Source organism: Oryza glaberrima, chromosome 7, assembly GCF_000147395.1.
Source record: "Oryza glaberrima chromosome 7, OglaRS2, whole genome shotgun sequence".
In the NCBI taxonomy this organism is placed as follows: domain Eukaryota; kingdom Viridiplantae; phylum Streptophyta; class Magnoliopsida; order Poales; family Poaceae; genus Oryza; species Oryza glaberrima.
Genome location: NC_068332.1, coordinates 14,425,094 through 14,448,906, shown reverse-complemented (window position 1 = coordinate 14,448,906; position 23,813 = coordinate 14,425,094). Strand labels below are relative to the sequence as shown.

At 44.2% G+C, this 23,813-nt stretch overlaps 1 protein-coding gene and 1 pseudogene across 1 annotated transcript; both read right to left on the bottom strand.

Moving 5' to 3' along the window:
- Positions 1-2,322, bottom strand: LOC127780217 (probable WRKY transcription factor 54). The gene is made up of 3 exons (XM_052307153.1): positions 1,985-2,322; positions 1,480-1,590; positions 1-870 (listed from the first exon to the last, which is right to left on the bottom strand). The coding sequence occupies exons 1-3, from the start codon at positions 2,320-2,322 to the stop codon at positions 405-407; spliced, it is 915 nt and encodes a 304-aa protein (XP_052163113.1). The 3' UTR covers positions 1-404.
- An 8,965-nt stretch (positions 2,323-11,287) lies between these two features.
- Positions 11,288-23,813, bottom strand: part of LOC127780216 (uncharacterized) — a 33,482-nt pseudogene continuing 20,956 nt past the window's right edge.

The window sequence follows — 23,813 nt, the reverse complement described above, 5'->3', positions numbered from 1 at the left end:
CTTTAATTATTTTTTCAATGGTGTATCAAGTGTTCAATGACAACAAGATGCCTATAGACTATAGTGTGAAAAAGGGGCACTATATTTGTACTCACTACATTTGAAGGATATATACATGCTATCTTAGGCATTTTACAATGCACCTCAACGGATTTTCAATAGGTTTTGTCCAGTTGGACACATTACTCAGAGCTGACTATACGATGAAACACACGCTGACTAGTCACTCTGCAGCGGACCAAAAGGGATAAGTCTCCTATGACGTAAAGTCAGAGAGACATTGTCACTGACATGTGGGACCTATAAAGGTTAGACCCGTACGTCAGTGACCCACGTGTGTGGGTCTCTCTGACTTAAAGTCAGAGGATCGCGATCCGACCAAAAGAGCTTTCTCCTGCGATTTACTACATAAAATCCGGCACGACGGAGTCGTGGAGGGCGAGGGAGTCCTCGTCGGCGTCGCTCGGCTTCTTGTGCTCCTCCACCAGCTCCACCGGATCATCCGGCTCCTGCCGCACCACCCGCAGCTCCGGAACCTCCCCCTCCGACAGAAGCTCCGACTGCGAGCACGCCGGCGAGGGTATGAACAGCCACGACGGCGTGCAGGCCATCATCATGTCGTCCGACGCCGCCGGGACATGTTCCTCCAGCTTCTGCTGCAGAGCTGACGGCAGAAGACGGTGACTACTGGTTGCTGCGTCACAACGCGGGCCGTCGGCGGGGTTGGTGGGAGCCGGCGACGACGGCCGGTCGCCGCCGCAGGTGTGCAGGCCGATGTAGGTGATCTCCAGCCGGGACGGGTCGTCGTTGGATTGCTGCACCTGCTTCCTCGCCGTGCAGCCCAACATCTGGGCGCATCTGTAGTAGCTCCTGTAAGCACAGACAGCTTCAGATCACTTTCAAGCTCAATTTATTATGATTATTCTTTATTTTGTTGCTTTTGACCCAAAAAAAAACACAGATTCCTATTGATCCTCAACGAAAAAAGTTGCGTTGCGTTTTATGAAAAAAATTGCAGCCGGAGATTGCAAGGTTTCTCACAGCTCATCACAAGTTCACAACCCAAACCAAACGTTCTTCAAAGGTTTACTGAAACCGTCAATCTAGACTTGTCTGTTGAGTTGTAATCCGAATTCATTTGCACTTAATAAAGGCCAGCTTCTGCTGTAGCGGAGCCAGGCTGAAGCTGGCCCATTGGGCTGTGCGCCTGGGGACGCCCGGGGGTGCGAGGGCGGAGCCCCCGCGGTACGGATCATCATCCCTTTTAGGGTTCCACTATATATATACCTCTTGTAAGCCGTCGTGCGGTGATGTAACCTCACCTCAGATATAGTGAAGATATTTTGCTGGCTAGCGTCCGTGGTTTTTTCTCTCCTATATTGGGAGGGTTTTCCACGTTAAATCTCGTGTCTTTTGTGATTGATCTATTGTTTTTTATCGTTTGTTCGCCTATCGTTTGCTAACATTGTCGTGTTATACCTTGCAAACCTGGCGCCAAGAATGTCCTTCTGCCCGTACTTCCTCCAGGGATAGGAATCGTCACGATCTCCAAGCTCTAGTATAATTCTACGGGATGAACCATCTGCCCTGCTGCATTCAAAATCACAAGCTCAAATTCAGTATTCATTTATTTGTAATTGTGACAATTTTTCATGACATCACTGCTGAATACAACAAATTAATGATTCGTGACAACTGACAGCACTGCCAGGCGATGATTATCGGGGCTTTTTTCTGGTTCATTTCTAATATGTTAATTGAATCTTGAACAATTTAGATTTTGGGGGCAACAGAATCCTAACCCTCTCCAAATCCAAATACACAACCATTTCCTTTTCCGGAGAAAATCTAGAGGAAAAAAAAAAGACCTTTTCAGTATCCTCCCTCGACATCTGAAATGTCAAATCGGAAGAGACATAAACAGAATTTGCAGACACAGCAATCAAACTTAATGAAGACCACAAGATATATAATTAATTTATACCTTCTCCGTTGAGCTTTCCTCTTCGAGACTGACCGGCCGCCGCTGTTCGCCACCACACACTGCCCATAGGACGGCAACAAGCTCGCCTCCGGCGGCGGCGGCGGCGCCGCCGCCGCCGGGAGCGACTGGTCGTCGCACGCCGCGCGGAGCATGAGAGACGCGAGCGCCTGAGACAGCAAGTCGGAGATGTCCGCCAGGATCACCTCCACGGCGCCGGAGCTCCTCCCTCCGCCGCCGCCGCCTCCCGCCAGCAGCGCCTTGAGCTGGTTGGTCGACTTCTGCGCGCTGCGGATGAGCCTCTCCGTCGCCGCCGTGCCGCCTCCGGCGCCGCTAGCCATGTCAAAATGAGGGGAAAAAAGTCAAGTGTTTCTCTCCTTCTCGTGCCAATGGTTTTTGATGCTGGTCGATCGATGGTGGCGAGTGTGCGCTAGTACAGAGGGTAACTATTAGGATAATCAATGTATCTTGCACTTTATTCCTTTTCGATACTGTCAGACTCACTTTTGTCTTTTTTAATTACTCCCTATTATACATTGACTTTTCCTAGCTAACTTCTTAAATTTAATTTAATCAAGTTTATAAAAAAAATAGTAGACGTATTCAATCCAAAACAAGATCCTTTAAAACTAATTTGGTGTTATAAGCGTGTGGTTAAATTTTTATATAAACTTAATTAATTTTGAACTAATTAATTAGAGAAAAAAATTTAAAACATATATAGTACTAATCCGAGTGATACCCTTTTAAATCAGTGAAGATATACCGTAACATATAGAGATGGTAATGGGCGATATGAACTGATACCCGATAAATTTTACTCTATTACTAGTCACATATTATCCAATTTTTGTACTCATTGGTCTATTAGCGGCTAAAAATCCTTAGCTGTTGAGTACATGGGTATGGACCTGTTCTTTAGTCAGTCATACCTATAAATCTATGTGTAAAAAAACGTGTGCCATTAATGTATTGTCTAATTCTTATATGGTTTGTTTATTTGCTTTGAATGTTATTAATGTTAGAATTACGGTCTTCTGTGATGAAGCTGGCATCACCATCAAGCTCAGATGACTAATGCTACCTCTATTTTTTGTTTGTAGGACGCTGACTAGTTAAAGTTTAAACTAACTAGTGTCGTATAAAAAACAGGAGGGAGTATTATTATGGATGTCGATAGCTATTGATCATAGAGGTGACAGGAACGGTGAAGCCAGGCGGCGGCCGCCTGACCTTGCCCGGAAGGTGGATCCGCCGCGCGGACCATCTTATGCACCAGCTGAAAGCTACGTGGCAATTTTTTACTAGTAATTTAATTCTTACGTGTTTATCAAATTTCAGCTGAGTCGACGTGTACAACGGCAGACCATTTGTATCAATTTTCATGAGCACACGCGTCAAATGTTTTCTACGGTCAAAAAACGCAAGAGGATAAGCGCGCGTCTAAGTTCTGACACTCCGAAGCCTGGTATATTATTCTCTCCGTCAAATAATATACATTCTAGTATAATGAATTATTTATCTAGATTTATTCTACTAGGATATACTATACCTATCTAAAGTGCCTTATATTATGAGACGGAGGAAGTATTGTATAGCATATATTTTATAAACAATGTCGAATAGCAAGTCAAGTACATAACCACTCGATCTTAATTAGGACCTATTTGGTAAAGTTCTAACTCCTAAATTTAGCTTCAGGAGTTAAGGGTCTATTTGACACAGCTCCAGCTCCAGCTCCACCTCTCCTGGAGCTAGAGCGTAGCCAAACAGTTTCAGCTCTACCTAAAATGGGAGTGGAGTGGGTGGAGCTCTCTCACAAATGAATTAGAGAGGTGAAGCTGGGTTTGGGCAGCTCCACAACTCTACTCCAAACCTAACTCCTGGAGTTAAATTTAGGAGCTGGAGCTCTACCAAACGGGCCCTAAGTCTAGAGTGGAGTTGTGGAGCTGCCTAAACCCAGCTACGACTCTCTAGTTCATTTTGTGAGAACGCTTCACCCAGCTCCGCTACCATTTCAAGTGGAGCTGAAACTGTTTGGCTGGACCTAGGAGAGGTGGAGCTGGAGCTGTGCTAAACAGATCCTTACTGTTTGTCGAGCAATCTTTGTGTAGTTGCTGCACTGATGGAGAAAGGAACTTTAGTCCCGGTTGTGCAACCGGGACACATAATCCGAGACTAAAGATGTCTAACAGGGTCTAAATATGCATACCAAGTTAAAAAATGTGTGGGATGTGAGATTTAAACTCAAGATCTCTCACCTCAGCCCTCATGCACGTTACCATTCCACCTGCTACACACTAAAGATCGATTTTTTTTATCCCGGGACTAAAGATACTCCATCTAGCATCAACCCGGACTTAAAAATCAATTTTTTTCCTGGGTCTAAAGATCATCTTTTAGTCTCGGTTGATATCACCAACCGGGCTTTAAAAATTGATCTTTAGTCTTGGGTGGTAGATCGTTGGGGGCCTGACAGCTGTTGAACCTTTCTATTCGAACCGAGACAAATATGATCTTTTGGCATCCGAGTAATGATCAGTTCTCCAGTAATGTAGTCTTGCTTCATGGCAGTAATGTTTTGGACTGGAAAAATGTATGATCCCACCATATCCTATGTAAAAATAAGGTATCATTGCCACAATGCTTAAGACAAGAATATATATTAAGATGGGTTACACATCTAGATGTAAAATTCCTACTTTAAGATTAGGCCCACCATACCCTATAACCACTCTCACCTTATCTGGTGTTGGTGTGCATGTGTGGCCTTATGATCCATTTTATGGCACATTATAGATGCTCTCACCCACTGACTCTTTAATTAGTGGATCCACTGCTTTAAGGCATTAGAGGTCAGGGCTAAGGGCAATGGTGCTAACCTTCTCGTTAACTCAGTGTGTCACCTCAAATCTCATTTGCCATAGCGGTGGGGTAAGTGGTGTTGTGGATAGCGGCGGTGTGGATTGCTATAACGTGTTAGACCTCTGCGCTAGAATGGATGGTGCTAAAATCAGGGCTTATTTTTTAAAACATTTAACGGGTCTAATCTTACAATAATATGTTTTTATAGGGGTAAATAGTCAGATTTTTTCGGTAGTTCAATATTATCGATCATGAACAGGATAATTTTAGCCAACATTTACTAATATTATTGTACTCTCGTCGTGCCATAATTGTAGGAACTCGAGATGATATTTGGCTGTAAGTTTCACATTTACTTATACGCGATTCGGTCAAACATTTAAACTTCAAATGTTTCAAAATTAGAACCAAATTTAGTCTAAATGCCAAATGTTTATAACTGGTGCTATACCCGTCTCAAAATTGTAAAATATAACAATTTTTAGTTCACTTGTCTGTATTCATAGCTAAAAATTACAACTAAAATTTTAAGGATGGAGGTACAATAGTATTTATATGTTCTCTCCTTCTCATGGAACTGATTTGTGATGCTAATCAACTGAGCACAAATGTGATTTGTGGTCTTAGGCCCCGTTCGTTTTTATTAGGATATAAATTTTACCAGTATGTTTTTTAAACTGTTAGGTGTATTTCGTAAAAAGAAACTTAATTAATCATTGGTTTGGCTTTGTTGTTTTAGGTATTCGTACCTAGGCCCTGTTTAGTTCCAAAGTTTTTTTCCAAACTTTCAATTTTCTATTACATCAAATCTTTCATACACACAAAACTTTTCTATCACATCGTACCAATTTCAACCAAACTTCCAAATTTCAGCGTGAACTAAACACAGCCCTAGTCTTTTTCTTCATCATTATCTAACGGGGCCTTATTACGAAGTACTAGGACTGTCAAATATCGTGCACTTTATTATTTTCAAAGATTTTCTCGATGCACCCTTTTCTGCCAAAATTGTTTCAAGTCAGTCAAGATGGTGACCAGTTATTACCTACGTGGCATCACATCGTGCTCTTATGTGGCATCTCCTGTTCTAGCTAGCAAACAGTTGGATATGCATGCATGTTGCAAATTTCAACTGAGCGCCGACGTGTTCATGGTGCAAACCAGATGCACAAAACTTAATATCAGACGCCAAGAAAGATATGCCAAAAAGCGCAAGAGATTTCTTGTCTGAATCTGACGTGCACTTCGGATTTAACTAATTAATTAGATTTTGTTCTTTTATTTTTGCTAGCTAGTACATTTCTCCTTTGGCTGACCACTTAATTGATACTATTTGGGTAAAAGTTTCCTTGCTTGAATTTAATATTAATTGTCTCGATCTATCATTCTGACATCGACTCTTTGAGCCAATGTCATACATCCAATCTCCTTTCAGGAATTCCTTCAATATTTGATTCTCTATTCTTTAAAAAAAAAATGTGCATACAGTTAAGAAATCGATATCTCCGGGTCAAAGCTTCAGCAAGCGAACAAGCTAAGGGCTCTTTTTAATCATAGGAATGAAAAAAAACGGAGAAATAGGAAAAACATAGTATTCTGACAGGAATATAAGGGTAAAACAGAGGATTACAAAACACAGGAAAAACATAGAAATGATCGTTTGATTGGACCATAGGGAAACACAGGAATCGGATAAGAGAGATAGACTCAAAGGATTTTTACCAAGAGGTAAGACCTCTTGCTAAGTTTCCTCCAAAACCTATACGCAAAAAGTCATTCCATCAGAATTTTGTAGGATTTGGAAAACTTCAATCCTTTGAATTAAAGAGCCGTATAGGAAAATTTCCTATAGGATTTCAATCCTATGAAATTTCTTTATAATTTCTTTGATTCAAAAGGGCCCTAAGGTAGTATGCCCTGGACAAACCTGATGTGCCTTGTTCAGGTAGAATCAATTTCTGTTTTCTCAGAAGAGTGTACTGTAATTGTAATTTGCGCAAGCCCAAACTCCATAACAGTGTTTATGCTTTACAGCAGTACAATTAGTAATTTGAGTGCTTTCACATGGTCTCTACCGACAGTACTGTACTACTCATAAAAACGACATTAAACATTGATTCATGTATTCTACTATATGTGGAATAATCATACTTCAAGTAAATTATGTTGCGAGCTTTGCAATTATTTTTAAACTCAGTTTTGCTCGTCGCAATAATTGCCTTAAGAACAAATAGTGAATTTAGACTTGGACGGCAAGTGATGCAGAAATGGTGTTAGTTGTGCACTGATAGCAGGAGTGTTCGCCTGAGTCGATTAAGAACCGAACTTTGTGTCACCCACTATTGTTTACCGTACATCCACATGTGCTAGTTATGGGATAGACTTAGTTGATTAAGTTATTTAGGGTCTAACCTTATATTTTGGTAGGCCGGAGTAGTATGAATTAGTTTTAGTGGTGATTAAGAGGAGCTAACTATTTGCCCGCTAAGGGTAATCCAGGCAACTATGTTTATCCAATATAATGGTATAGTCCCTCATGGGGAAACATATGTGTTTGACGTCATATCGTTAGGTTTAAGGCGTGGGCCAGCCACCTAATAGCTCTAGGTCATTCACACTTGTCGTTCCAGTGCAAAGCTAGGCTTTGAGTAATGTAAAGGTTACGTTGTAACTTCTAGACCGCATTCAACACGTAGAGTGTTGTGGTACCAATGGGTACTGGACAAATTAGAGTACTCACATTATGTAGTTAACGTTGTACAAACTTTGTAAAGTGTAAAACTGTTAACAACCAAATTTGGTAATTCAAGTATCGGAGATGAAGATAAAACCGAAGCGGAATCCAAGACGGAGATCGTTCTGGAAACAGAGCAAGAATCAGTTAAAGTCCGAATCGGCTAAGATCAGAATCGGCAGAGTTCGAGTCGGACAAGGTTAGCCGATTAAGCCGATTCCGACAATATGACTCGATATATGACATCGGGTTAGGTTAAAGTGCTAAATTCACATGGATTGCCATGCATAGATTGAGTTCTGAAAAGGCAATTGTATCTATTAATTAGGATATTTTATGTAATTTCCTTAGAGATATGTTCGGTAAAAAGTCTGCCGTAAAGACTTATGGTATCTTAGAGTTTGTTATAGATAAAAGTCGTGTGCGACATGGACATATTTTGTAATCTCGGGTATAAATAGACCCCGAGCCCCATGTAATCAATATAACACACGTTCAATAACAATCTCGGCACATCGCCACCCATTTACTTTTGTTTACTTTCGACGAGTTCTTGCTTTTAGGTTGAGCTGCATCAGTTTCGATCTTCAACTAGAGGTAAAACTTGTTATGGCGACTTGCGTTCTCGGGATTAGTGCTTCCATCTTTATGATACTCTAATCTTGTTTATGTAATTCATCGAGTTATCATATATTCTATATAATCTCTGACAATATTGTTATCTAACCTTCAATCGGCTAACATCTACCATTAAAAGGCAGTCGATTAGGTTAAATAGCAATGTTGGCTTAGATTATATAGGGTATCTACCATCCTATGAAACATCCAATGGCTTGATTGTCTAGATATTGTTCTTCTCTTCATACTTATAGCTGCATCAGTTGAGTTTGACCTTATAAGTCGTGATTAGAACAATGATCTCTAGCCTGCTTTTGGTTGCCGATTAGGGTAGTGTCGGGATTTCAGCCGATCTTACCTGATTTAGCTTTATATTTTATGTGCTTAATTGATATGCTAGATCTGCCCTTTATGTTAAGATCTTAATACAACAAAGTATGTTAGGCTTCTGTTTGATATATTTTACTTGCTTTAATATCTTGATATAGAGTAGTATCAGAGTATTAGCCGATACATGCTAGGTCTATCTGATTGGCTATGTTATAAGCATCTATAATCTTATTATTAATATATATTTCGATCTAAGTGATTTATACTATCTCGGCATGGCGACCGATCTATCCCAATCACTTGATTTAAGTATATATCGACATAAGGATTATATACTGTTAATATCTACAGCCGATCGAATAGATTTAGTTCTTCCTTGTTCATGATTGCCGATCGACTTAAATATGACATCGGCTCAAAGATAAGTGATACGTCATCGGCGGCTGGCCGATCGGCTATCATTTATGGATTGAACTGCGGTTTCTTTGTCTTTATTTCTTGTTGAGTGCAGGATCAAATCAACTGGCACGCTCACGAACCTAAAGGCAAGATTTTTTGGACATGCACTGGAGTTAAGCAGATCTCCCAGGCCTTCTGTTTCTCGCATCAACAAAAACTAATCGATTAGCCGTGCTCATGTTTATGCGCGACATAGTGTGGGTCATTGGCATAGATTTTGTGTTTTATAAATGCTTTTGAAAGTGATATTTAAAATGATGTTGATGATGATACTTGTGTATGATTGACTTGCTGCTGAGGAGGGTAGCAAGCATGCTACTTGTATTATGATGATGAATATGATGGTAATATGTCACTAATATGATGCTATACCATGATAACTATACTAAGTCTTGCAAATGCTTATTTAAAATTCTGTTGCAAAATGTTTGTGAAATAATTTCAGCTTAATGCAATTATGAGACCATAAATAGCCATTCCTTGGTATTTAGAGCTTGTATGTATTTAGGATTGTATTGCCTTGCCAGTACATTAAACGTGTTAATGTATTGACACTTGTTTCTTTGTGGTATATTTTAGTTGTGTTGCAGGTAGTTGAGTGCAGCGCGTTCCGTTGATCTCTTCAGGACGGTTCATTAGTGGTCTACCCCTAGTTGGCTTGCTTATGGGTCTTTGGTAGATAAACTTCCGTGCGAACCACTAATTATAAGGCCGGTTGACCGTATGTATCTTAAACTTAGACTCTAAATTATCAATTTTTTATAACTCCTTGTTTATGGATGCCATTTGTTTTGATGAAAGTGCCTTGGTATGTTCTATGCTTATAGAATATCTAGACATGAGTGTGGATTGTTGAACAACAGAGATATTCTAGAACTTAGCAAATTAAGTCAAGTCTCCTAGTATGTGTAACACATCTGGTTGCCACCTTCGAATGGTTAACGGGCATGTCTCAGACTGAAGTTGACCGGCACGCTAAGTTTTACTACATCCGTCCCAAAATATAGCTATTTCTAGCATAGTGCCTTGTTCCAAAATGAAACTATTTCTTCACCTACCTCCTCTCAACCAATCACAATCATTCTTCTTCACCTACTTTCTATTTTCAACCAATCACACACTTCCTCCAATCATTCTCACATGCTTTCTTAATACCCGTGCCAATCTTAAAAATAGCTATATTTTGGGACGGAGGAAGTAGAAATATCTCTTTTGCTTAATATTTAGCACTACATAGATTATATTGAATGGTGTTTAATTGTGATCATAGGGCACATTGAGGCTTGAGTGACTATTATGCATGTTTGGATCCCACTCACCCAAAATAATGTGATGGTCACATTAAACATTAGACTATATATTTTTTGGGTGCTCTACATAACGACGCTGTAGATCCCTTGGGTTATAAAAGGAGGGGGCATGCCACTAGAAAAAGAGATTTTCAGGGGAAAAAAGGAAACCCTAGGTAGAACAGAAACCCTAGTTCACTTCACAAGCTTGTATTGTACACTTTTGCATCCACATAGTCTCAAACACGGGAGTAGGGTGTTACGCTTCCGAGCGGCCTGAAGCTATATACTCGCTTGTGTTCATTTTTACATTTTCGCGGAAAACAAACTCGAACTCTGTTCGGCCCCTGGCTGAATCTCCAATGGGTGGAGGAGGGGGGGTCCTTTCTGCCCTGTTGTAGGAGTACCGATATCCGATATATACTTTTGTGGTACTTTGAACCACCCCGACTGTCTTCTCAAGCATATGAACGACAGTCCGGTACGCTGGCTCCTATTCATCAATAAACTCCCTATGTTGTAGACTGTTTCTTCAACATGTGACAAATTGGATGTACACAAATAATAGAGTTGAGGATGATCCAAAGTGTCACAAAGGTATACTAACCCGGTCCAAAGTGAAAACATTGGTTAAATGGTGGTTCAAAGCTAAACACCGGTAATAAAATGTTGTCGAAAGTGAAGTTTACTTTAACCTTTTTATATACACATTGCATTTATTTTGTTTTTCCATTACTCCATATTGATTTCATTTTAGTTTCATATTCTATAGAAGTTATACACAACTTAGTGCAATTAGTTATGACATGGGCTTTGGTTTATACAAATCAAACACGTTTATGCACCAAAACAAACAACTGACAGGTAAATGTACGTACCTCGTAAAGGTGTACTGACTATGCAATTTACTTGTTCATTAATTTTATTTAGCTTTAAAAATCAATAAGTAGATGGGCAGCTAAATATTTTGCATGCTTAAGTAGATGTGTGAAAAATGATTCTAACATATCATTATATCAATACACCCTTAAAATTGAAATAAACAATGAAAATAACTAATTAGTGTTATTAGCTAAAAATCAATGATTAGATGAGCAGGTAAATATTGTGTATGCATAAGTATATGTCGGGAAAATGACTCTTAATACACGCCTAAATCCCTAAATAATATGATATGCTGTATTTTTTTCTCCAATTTTTCTAGCATGGGCTGTGCTGGAGTCCGCACGAAACGCCTTCTGTTGCAGGCCACTAACGGGCTAGCAGCCCACTTCGGAAGATGTAGGAATAAGTTCACTTTGACTCCCTTAAAAGTGGCCCGAATTTAATCCATGATCCTAAACCGTAAAACTGGATATCTCGACCCCCGAACTATTGAAACCGGTACAATATATTTGACTCCCTTGGTGATTTTGGAGGACGGTTTCGCTGACGTGGTGGTGCTGACGTGGCGGGGTTGACCTACTCTATGGGTTGACATGGCGTTTAGTTAGCAATTGAATTAAAAACGTTTATGTGGAACCTATTTGTCATTCACACACATAAAAAGTTGTGGGGCCCACTGACATGTGGGCCCCACCTATCATCCTCTCTCTCTTTCTTCTTCTTCCCATCTTCCTTCCTTCCCTCTTTCTCTCCCCTTTTCTCCCCTTCGACCGGCCGCCGCTGCTCGGCGGCCGGTGGGAACTGAAGCGGCGGCGGCGATGGGAGCTGAGATTAGCGGCGGAAACAATGGCGTGGGCAGCGCCGGGAAGCATGGGGGAGGTGAGGATGCCGAGGAGGAACCAGTTGAGGCTGAGCAGCGGGACGGTGTTGGAGGAGGAGAAGGTCGGCCTGCCGCCCCGGAGCGCGGCGGCGGACTCGCGGAGGAAGAAGAAGCGCGTGACACTGCACATGGACACGCCCATCGTGGCGAACAGCCCCACCAGCAGCGGCAGGCACGGCGCGTCCGCCGCCCATGCCACCGCCCCCACCACCACCGCCATGCCCAGGTTGACGAGGCTCCGCCGCCGCGCCACCGCCTTGCCCCGCCGCATTTGCACGGACGTCTCGGAATCCTACTCCTCCATGGTCACCTCCGTCGCGACGCCACCGCCCCCTCCTCCTCCTGAGCGGCGGCGGCGGTGGCAACTTCCTCTGCTTCATCTTCCCGGTCCTTCCTCTTCCTCGTGTTCGACGGGCACGTGGACGCCGGTAAGCTCTCGCCGCCGTGTGCCGTCGCCGGCGGCTTCTTGTCCCACATGGACTTGCCCCTTAACTCGTTGAGCCGCATGTTCTCCAGCTTGAGAGGCTTCAGCTATGGCGCCGCACCACGCAACAAGTAGCTCATCAGTTCCCCACCATTGATGAACATCTCAATGCTTGACAGTTGACACTACTTTACTTACCTGGGTCTCGAGGAGAGTGATCCTGGCAAAGGCGTCGTCGTGCTTCTACTCCATCTCGTCAAGAATCTCCTCCATGGCCTTGCTCTCCTTGAGCGCCATGCTCAGTTTCTCCTCCAGCTCCCTATTCTCCCACACCAACCTCTCTATCTACATCTGCATCTCCCCCAACAGCCCGTGCGGTGGCGGCTAGCCGAAGGGGAGAGAAAGAGAGAAGGGAAGAAGACGGGAGGAAGAAAGAGAGAGGATGACAAGGTGGGGCTTATATGTTAGTGGGCCCCACATTTTTTTTGTGTGAATGACAAACGAGTCCCATCCCACATATACGTTTTTAATTCAAATGCCAACTAAGCGGCACGTCAACCCCACAGTGTAGGTCAATCTGCCACGTCAGCGAAACCACTCTCTAAAACCATAAAGGGAGTCAAATTACACCTGTTTCAATAGTTTGGGGGTGGAGATATCCGGTTTTGCGGTTTAGGATCATGGATTAGGTTCGGGTTACTTTTAAGGGAGTCAACGTGGATTTATTCCGAAGATGTAGCGCGTAGCCTCGATAGGCCGAATTCCTGTCCCAGCCTAACAACTATGGGCCCCGCGCGGGTCGGTCGCAATTTCGTCCTGGCCCATGTGAATTTGGCCCTGAAAATATCTATAATAGAACTGAGGCCCATTGTTGCGCGTGCTGGGCTGAAAAGAAGAAATGGAGAAAGTTGGAAAACATATCACGTATGGAAAAAGTCCAGTTTGACTCCCTTAATTGTACGCCGAATCTAATTCGTACCCCTCAACCAGAAAACCGGATAGAACGACTCCCCGAACTATTGAAACTTGTGCAATTTGACTCCCTCAGCGGTATTGGAGGGCGGTTTTGCTGACGTGGCGCTGACATGACGGTGTTGACCCGGTTTTCGTCCCACGTGGCGCTTAAGTGGCATTAGAATTAAAAAAAATTGTGGGACCCATCTGTCATTCATATCGTGGGACCCATTGACATGTGGGGGGCCCACATGTCATCCTTTCTCTCCAACCCTTCTTCCTCCTCCCTCTCTCTCTACCTTCTCTATCTTTTCTCTCCTTTTTTCTCTTCCCCATCGGACGGCAGTGCCGGTGAAGGACGGGGGGCGGCGGTGCCGGCGTCGGGGACACGGGGGCGCGGTGGGGCGAGGAGGCCGCGGCAGCGAGGAAGGCATGAGGGAGCGACTGGGGGGAGGCGGCAGCAACCGGCGCGGGCGGGGATGTCGCGCGCCGGGGGGGGGGAAGGGGGGGCGCGGTCGTAGCTGCCGGCCGCATCAGCGGTGGGGACGACATGTCGGGGATGCGGGGACGCGGTGGGGCGAGGAGGCCGCGGCAACGAGGAAGGCACGAGGGAGCGGCTGGGGGGAGGTGGCGGTGGCCGGTGCGGGCGAGGGGCGCAGCCGTAGTTGCCGGCCGCTGCAGCGGTGAGGACGACATGTTGGGGAAGCAGAGACGGCGGCGAGCGGCGCGGGCAACACCTCTCCTTCCACCCCTCCTCCTCCTCCTCCATGCCCATCTCCATCTCCGCCGCCCCGTCCGACCTCCTCGCCAGCGTCGAGTCCGTCGCCTCCACCGCCTCTGTCCTCGCCACCATCGTCCTCGTCACGAGTCGGGCCACTTCCTTGCCGCCACCTCCCTGATGACGACCCGGACTCCGGCTTCGCGCCCGACGACCCGGACCTCCTCTGCAACTGCCCCGTCGCGACCGCCTCCTCGTCATCTCCGCGGGCGTCACTGCCAACCTCCTCTTCGCCTTCCTCATCGTCTACGCCCTCGCCCGCCCGCCGCCGCCGCTCTCGTCTCCAGTGTCCTCGGCCGCAGATGGGGAAGGGGGAGAGAAAGGGGAGAGAGAGGAAGGGAGTCGAAGAAGGATTGGAGAGAGAGGATGACATTTGGGCCCCATATGTCAGTGGGTCCCACAATATATTTTTTGTGTGAATGACAGATGGGTCCCATAATTTTTTTAATTCTAATGCCACTTAAGCGCCATGTGGGACGAAGACCGAGTCAACACCACCACGTTAGCGCCACGTCAGCAAAACCGCCCTGCAATACCGCTGAGGGAGTCAAATTGCACTGGTTCAATAGTTTGGGGAGTCGTTCTATCCGGTTTTCTGGTTGAGGGGTACGAATTAAATTCGGCATACAATTAAGGGAGTCAAAGTGGACTTTTTCCTATCACGTATTCACGTGTGAAATCTGAAGGGGACCTGCTCTATACTTTTATTTTTTAAAAAAAATATTTAGAAAAAAAAACTTATGATAAATCAACGTTGTCATGAGCTTGGGACGTTTGTTGGTTGGCCTCTTACGACAAAATAACACTCGTCACAATAATATTGCCACTAGACTAGGTTACGACGATTTGTAGTTCGTCTCATTGATGAACCCCTTATTTTTGTCGCTAAGTTACACTATCCCATAGAGAGCGAAATAAAACTGAATGACATAATTATAAATAGCTCCGATGTCAGGAAAAATTCTTCGCAAAAGGTCATATGTGTTGTAGTGGACGGATTATTGCAGAATAATCAGTGCAAGGGTCAGCATTTTGGTCCTTTTGAAAAACTTATTTCGTAAATAAACCCCTAGAAAAACTTATCCCAAAAATGGTCCTTTTTGGGGCGCCAGAGTGGTTGGCGCCGTCGTTCAACAGGACGGCGCCAGCCTCTTTGGCGCCATCCCCCTGCCGACGTGGCGGGGTGATGCTGAGGTGGCTAGGGGGAGTGCGCCAGAGTGACTGGCGCCCCACCCCCCCGAAATTTTTTATTTTTGTTTTATTTGTTTGATATTTTTTTCACGCTTAGGGACACACAAGAACCAACCATAGAAAAATTGAACTCAAATGGACGTAATATGTGACATGTAGAATTTTCCTCTCCTCTCCTCTCTCTCCGAACTAGTGCAGAGGACAGAGATGTGCAACTTTTTATTTTTATTTTATTTTTTTGATATTTTTTTTCGCACTTAGGAACTCACAGGAACCAACCATGTAAAAAATAAACTCAAACGGGCGAAATATGTGGCATGTGGAATTTTCCAAAGCTCTACCGAAAAACTTCTCTCCTCAAAAACACAATCTTGCCAGCGGAATTTGGAGGTTTTAATATCGCCGAACCTGGCGAAGCTGGGGAGAATTGGATGTAACTTTTTCTGTAGATGTCCATGCATATATTATTTGCCTGATTCCGAGTCCGTATGAGAAAGTTACGCCTATTTTAATAGATGACATATTTTGTTCATTTAGGTAGAGTTTTGGAAAATTCTACATGTCACATATTTTGTCCGTTTGAGTTTATTTTTTATACGGTTGGTTCCTATGTTCTCCTAAGTGCGAAAAAATATCAAAAAAATGAAATAAAAATAAAAAATTGCATCTCTATGTACTGTTTAACTTATATATGTCATTTCATGTGGTTATAGTGGTAGAGTGCATTATGTTTAACATGCTGATCAAAGGGTTTTACTAAAGGAGTTATGGTCTAATTTTAGTGAAGGTGCAAAGTAGACTAAGTGGTATGCTAGATATTTTCAGACTTAGCTAAGTGGTAGTTTGAGTTTCATTTTTTTTTGTGGTTGGTTGTATCGTGATCCTGAGTGTGAAAAAACATCGAAAAAAATAAAATAAAAATGACACCGTTGCAACTCCATACAGAGAAATAGGAATGGAGGCGGCGGCGCCAGCCATGCTGGCGCCCTCCTCCTGCCACGTCGGTTCGCGTGCGCCACGGTGGCAGGAGGACGGCGCCAGCCGCCGTCCCGTTGGATGACGGCGCCAGCCACTCTGACGCCCCAAAAAGAGCCATTTCTAGGATAAGTTTTTTCAGGGGTCTATTTACAAAATAAGTTTTTCAAAAGAACCAAAATGTGAAAAATCCAGCTGCAATCGCCATAGAGCAAGTGAACGGGAGTCCCGAGAACCCGGATCGCATAGTATACTTATATAAATAGAAGAAGTTTTCTTCTAAACTTTTGTATCCTGTTATTCTAAGCAATAAGAAACACACCAGGTTAGCCCCAATTTCCAGATATGGGGGTTTTTTCCGACCGTTTTGTCGGTAACCGTTTTTTATCGGTAATTTCCGTCAAATTTCCAACAAAATTCCGAAGAAGGAAGCCGACTGGGCCTGGCTAGCAGGAGCAGGAGCAGCCCATTAGGCATTAAGAGACTAAAGCAGTCGACATCGCTGACACGGGTCGCAGCCTCCTTCGCCCCGACAGCCTCCATCGCTGCCGGCCCCCTTTTCCTCCCCCATCCTCCACCGCCGGCCTCCGTGCCGCCGAGCCAAGCGCCGCCGCGCCAAGCGCCGAGCAACGTCGTGCCGAGCGCCGCCGCATCGCCCCGGCCTCCTCTTCCCCACCGGCACCGCCCCTTTCTCCTCTCTCTCCTTCCCCCACCGCCGCGCTGCGCCAGGCCGCCATCTCCGGCACCTCTCTCCTCTTGGGCGCGCATGAAGGAGCCGAAGGCAGAGAAGAGAACGGGTGAGAAAACAGAGAAGAAATTGAGAGAGCAGGAGAAGGAACCGAGAGAAGGGAAGGATAAGAGAGAGAGAAAAGAAAAGAAAGAGAGAAAAACAAAGACAGTGGGACCCACTGGCGGACCCCACTATCTTGACTCTTCTCCGTGACCCCCTTACCTAGAAACTACCAAAAAGTCTAGTTTAGCATGAAGCTTAATTACAATGGTAGTTATATAGTGTCAACATAAAACATAATTACAATGGTAGTTACCACATTGTATGCTTTAGCCATATTGATGTTGAAGTATCATTGAACTTTTTATATTGTTTGTCGACCTTATTGTCAACTTATTAATCATCGTATAACGGTGTTGTGTGGCAGCGTGATGATGCAAGGGTGAAATTATAAGGTCATCTTCATACATAGTTAAATGTGGGATGATACCACAGTTCGTTGTTTTCGACATGAATTTTTGATTTCCGACCGATATCGGTAGATTCCCGTTCCGACGATTCCGTTTCAGATATACCGACATTACCGATATCGTTACTCTTTCCGAGTATACCGTTCCGATTCCATTTTTGAGAAAATAAAATGAAAATGGAAATGGTATAGGGTTTTTCCGACCGTTTCCGACCGTTTTCGTCCCTTACCAAGCCGCAGATGTTGGTTTCACCTTTCCTTCTCGTGCCACTGTGAAGTGATTAGGGACAAGCAATGGAGAAGCTGTAGTCCTGCCTGATCATGCGTGTTAAATGTTGTCGACAGCGCTTGTCGAAACATGAATTCGGCAATAATAAAAGGGGGTAGCGCACGAGACCTAAAAGTGGATGGATGCAGAGACAAGGATTTAGACAGGTTCAGGCCCCCTCGATGAGAGGTAATACCCTACTTCTGTTTGGGGATTTGAATCCGCCATGTGTATTATAGATCTGACGATCTAGTTGTCTCATGCCCCCTAGAGGGCCTCCTGCCCACCTTATATAGGATGGGGGCCATGATTACAAGATAGAAACCTTAACCAATACGGTATCGGTTTCCTAAATCTACTTTACAATCTTATCAAACCAGGACTTTAGACCGTTCCATAATATAAAGGGAAACATAATACCCAAGTCATGATCCGTTACATATTTCATAGATATAAGTTATCCCCTATAACCAGTCGGATAACTATGCCGTGTGGGTATGGGGTACCCACAATATTCACAGTAGCCCCTGAGACCTTCACAGTCGAAAAGATAATCTTCTCTCGAACTAGATTACTCCAAAGCTGAGTGCTTCAATCATCTTCGCCATGGTCTCCCGAGTACTTTTACCAAATCAGAAGACTGTGGAGGGCTGAAAAATAATTAAATGAAATTTTAGGTGCATCGACTAGATGCACCTAATAGGTGTAGCCCTCGACTATGTGGTTAGTTGAGCAAACTGAACATATAGTCAAGGAGTAAATAATCCAACCAACTGAGTGATTCTTGATAATTATAGTCAACTAAGTGACTTGATAGCATATACGGTGTGAATCCCCAAATAACATGATCCAAGTGATATACCGACTGCTTTGTAGAATATGATGCGTGCAACCTAAAGTTAACTACATCATTGAAAATTCACATAGCAAAATAGCTATAAAGAAGCTTGTATGTTGTGAATAAAGAAATTTCCAAAGTATTGGACACACACCATGTGCACACTGCTTTAACAGATGTGCTTAAGTCCCTAAAAGACACATGGTTTCACCACACCTGGAAATATATGGCATATGTGGTGTAACATCCGAGTAAATAAACTCATAAAGAATTTACCAACCGCCTGGAAAATGACCACAATATATAATCAGCCTAAGCCATAATATTGGTCAATAAAAATGCACACTTACATGGCAAAAAGCAATGATATTGTATCCAATCAATTGCTTGATAAACCCAAACAACGCCTTGACTACATAAAAAAGTCAGCGGGGCAGCTATATAAAGCTTTACTGTTCGACACCTTTTAAGATGTATTGTACCAACTCCTAAAAAGTTGAGTAACTGCGGTATAAAAGGATTTTAAGGTATTGGGCACTTGATCACGCGCACTTTGGCCTAAGAAAAAAGTGCCTAAGTCCCTAAAAGAACGTGACAGGCCACACCTGAAAATATGGGTTGCAGACATATTAGGCCTAGGCCAAAAAATATGCCTTCGACACCCTTTAAAGGATGACGCATGTAACATGCTCTCGAGTAATAAATCTTCCGGGTGATATAGACCAAGTGTAGCTCATATGAATAGCTTCTAATCTGAGTGATTATCCCTTATGGGATACTCCAAAATAGATATAATAATTGAATCCCGACTGGCGCAAGTATTCGGTTGATAACCCTTACTGGGAATAATAAATAGTCCAGTCTTTGAGCATAGAAAATAGACCCATGATCATGAATTCATGTTGCATGTATCCGGAACAAGTCCAAATTGAAGGTATGATACTTGTGTTTGAGCTAGTAAGCCCCTGATCATATAGCTTGTCCTTCTGTCGTAGTTACAATGGTCCATTGATAGTAGCTGACGCAGTTGGCATAGAGACAAGACGACCAATATAGAGATAATATTGCCCACCAGAGGTGGCAAAAATATTGGTGGTGGTGAAGATAGTGATACCAATCAAAAGTGATGAAGTTGTACAACCGTGGAGGCGAAGAAACCAGTCAGCAGCAGTCAGGTCAGCCAGCAATGAAGATGAAGGCGCCCAGCGATAAAGTTGTGTAGCCATGGCAGCGAAATAATCAGTCGGTGACTGATGAGGCAGCTGGTGAAGAAGATGAAGATGCCCATTAGTGGCGACATAATAAGCCATCCATGAAGGCGAGGATACCGGTCGGTGGCGACGAAAGCAAGCCGACGGTGAAGATGTAGACACGCATCAAAGGCGATGACGAAATCCACCAATCATGAAGATGAAGAAAATAGTCGGCGACGACAAACGCAACCGACAGTAATGATGATAAGCAGCAATCGTAGATGATCGACTATGATGACGAAGTTGCCCATCAAACAGCAGTAGAATAGGCTATATTGAAGAGGCTTGACAGGATATTGATGAAGATGACGATGTCGGTGATCCAGTCAATAGCAGTGTAGCAACTGATGATAATGATGAAGATGCTCACCAGCGTTTGCATAGTAGGTCATCTGTGAAGATGAAATAACAAGTCGGCGATGAAAGTAGGTGATGACAGAAGCAACCGAAGGTGAATACGTAGTCACCCCTTAGCAACAGCGGAGACGTCAGGGCCGATGAAGTAGAGGTTCTGTTGATGATGTCAGTGACAATAATCCTTCAAATTGTTGAGAAGATGTCGAAGCTCGAATAGTTTCCTTGATGCAAGCATGTGCATAATGAAGACTAATGCAACGCCCCTTGATTTATAAAGATGGCAGTAGAACTTGGTGCTATAGCTGTTGCAGATGCTTTACTTAGAGGAAAGTACATGCTGTTGTTCAACTCATTGAATCTGATCTGAGTTGATTTTTTGATGATTCCAAACTCCCAGACATGTAAATTTAATCTTGACCTACTGGTGTAATAATTGGAGTCGCTGAAATAAAATGCCGGCTCTGAAGCGCAGACGAAGATAATAACTCCCAGAGTTGACTCGTTGATTGATTGATTGCTTCATCTTGTCGAATTTTGAGAGTCTTGTATTTGTGTAGCCCCCGACTCTTTGATTAGTTGGGAAACAACTGAACATAGAGTCGAGAACTGTAGCTTCTTGTCGTCGAGTAGCCATCACTTGAGTGAAGATATGTATTGAGGATGTCCGGAGAGAAATCTTGAATATTGGAGCACCACTTGTTGTAGTAAAATAACATGGCATCATATTTGGTGACGCATACCGAGATGTCGAAGCTCTTGTAGACGTCATGGCTAGTGAAGTAGCAAAACTTGCGAAGTAGCGGCAATAGAGTTTGCCGGTGCCGAAGACAATGAAGATGAAGTAGCTCCACCATGGTGACAAAGTTGCATAGCTGTGATGAAGTGAACACGAGTCGGCGGCGACAGAACCAGTTGGCGACGGAAGAAATAGAATAATGACGAAAACGAAGATGTTCTTTAACGGTGGTAAAATAGGCCAGCCATGAAGGTGAAGTCATAATGGGCGGCGGTGAAAGCAAACCGGCGATGACGATGACGCCAGTCAATGACGATGAAGACGCGCAGCCGTGGAGGCGAACAAGCCAGTCGGCGTTAGACAAGGCGACCAGCAATGAAGATGAGGACGTCCATCAGTAGTGGTAGCGGTATAAATCAACCGTAGAGGCAAGGGCACTAGTCAGTAGCAGACGAGATGACCGGCGGTGAAGACGATAAGGCCAATCAACACTGGCAGAATCATGCAGCCATGGAAGTGAAGAAACCAGTCGGCAGCAGACGTAGACAGCTTGCGTTGAAGGTGATGACGCCTGTTTGCGGTGGTGGCGACGTGGCCAACCGTGAAGACGATAGCACCAGTTGGCGTCATATGAGGTGGCCAGTCGGAGAAGATGTAGATGTCCTACAACGGCGGCATAATAAGCCAGCCGTGCAGGCGAAGACACCAGTCGGCGGCGGCGAAGGCGAGCCGGTGGTGAAGACGTAGACACCCAACAACGGCGGCATAATAGGCCAGCCATGCAGGCGGAGACACCAGTTGCAGGCGGAGACACCAGTCGGCGGCGACGAAGGCAAGTCGGTCGGTGAAGACGTAGACGCCCAACAAACGGCGGCATAATAGGCCAGCCGTGCAGGCGGAGACACCAGTCGGCGGCGGCGAAGGCAAGCCGGTCGGTGAAGATGTAGACGCCCAACAAACGGCAGCATAATAGGCCAGCCATGCAAGTGGAGACACCAATCGGCGGCGGCGAAGGCAAGCCGGTCGGTGAAGACGTAGACGCCTAACAAACGGTGGTGTGACCAACCAACCGTATAGGTGAAAACACCAGTCGATGGCGGACGAGGCAGCCGGTCGGTGAAGAAAACGGCGCCCAACAACGGCGGTGTGACCACCCAATCGTATAGGCGAAAACACCAGTCGACGGCGGACGAGGCGGCCGGTCGGTGAAGAAAACGACACCCAACAACGGCAGTGTGACTACCCAACCGTATAGGCGAGGACACCAGTCGGCGGCGACGACGGCAAGCCAGTGGTGATGTTCTGACTGATCCATTCCTGTAACATAGGAGATAAGCTTAAAGCCATGAATCCCTTTGATGCATATATGGATCTGGATCCTGCAGAACAAATATATAGGATGAGTAGTATCTGATGTAAATACAGTACTTGAGAAAGATTCAAGTATTAAAAGTGTTTATAAATACGTATTTCTCCTCTCGTCAATTTTGATTTCCCCGAGCAGATGACTCATTACGTTTAAACACTCTGCCCGACTAGTCATAGCCACCAAGCACCGGGAGTCGGCCTAGGCACTTCCCAAACATGCATATGAGTGACATGAGTTCGTCATTAATGGAACAAAGTTTCACGAATCAAAATTTACTACTCAGGTATTTTTGCAATTGTTAAGAGAAGAAAATAAATTTATCTTATTTCTATGCTTTTGATTTATTCCGAATAATACTTAGCATCTTGCGTTACTCGGTCCATCCAACGAGCCCCCGGGTGCTAGGAATCGGCCCAAAGGCAACTATCCATCGACAAACCAAACGGAAAGCATAGGAAGATAGAACTCTATAACTCGATAGTCACTTTTGTACTCAGATTATGTCGCAAGCAATCAAGATAAATATTATGAAAATTGTTGAAAAAATATGACATAGCATCTATAGCCCCCGACTCACTAGTCAATGGCGAACCAATTGATGTAGTGAGTTAGAGGAAAAGAAAAATATCATATAAAGAAGAAAATTAATGATGACTTAGCTTTGTAATATTCTCCTTGGTGACGGAGAGATGACCGATATAGGAACGAAGTCATCCGTCAATGGCGACGAAATAAGCCAGTCATGAAGGCAAAGACATCAATCGGCGGCGACGAAGGCGACCAGTCGGTGAAGACGAAGATGCCCATCAACAGTGGTGTGATCAACCAACCGTATAGGCGAGAACACCAGTCGCGGCGACGGAGGCAAGCCAACGATAATAACGAAGACATAGGCCCTTCCAGACTCAACGCCGTGTTGTACTGATCCGGTAGTGGTTTATAACTCAAGCTCATGATGTCAGAGGAGTGCTTGAAGGGAAAACCGGAGCATGTTTTGATGGAGTCCGAGACAATATCTCCTGATGATGTCAGCCAATATATCATATATCCTCACGTAGGAGTATGGTGCTAGGACTCCTGATCTGATTAGTTGGCAAGGTAGCCATATATGCTCACATGCGTATGAGCTGGATGGAAATATTAATTGGTGTCCCTTATTGAGGATAGCTCATGACAACCAATTAACGATGTGTATGCCTGGCAATTCTTCTGGGATGTAGATGCAAAACCAATAGCTCTGGAATTGATCAAACGCATAGCGTTCGTTGCTTTTCCCAGAGCTGGGGTACTGGTAAGTGTTGGGGCTCGTGCCGACCACCTTCCCAGTGCTTTCCTTGCATGCGGAGTGTATTTTTGTTTTGACCTGATCATCCAGTAGTCAGCCGAGTCCGAGAATGATCCAATCAGCTAAATCCGAGTCTGGACTTCTA

What these genes read in the sequence shown, in the direction of transcription:
- LOC127780217 (XM_052307153.1), bottom strand. Translation starts at nt 2,322, where the DNA reads ATGGCTAGCGGCGCCGGAGGCGGCACGGCGGCGACGGAGAGGCTCATC. An exon ending in AGGAAAGCTCAACGGAGAAG is followed by an intron (nt 1,591 to 1,984) that starts GTATAAATTAAT and finishes TTTTGAATGCAG; the next exon opens with CAGGGCAGATGGTTCATCCC. An exon ending in CTTGGCGCCAGGTTTGCAAG is followed by an intron (nt 871 to 1,479) that starts GTATAACACGAC and finishes CTGTGCTTACAG; the next exon opens with GAGCTACTACAGATGCGCCC.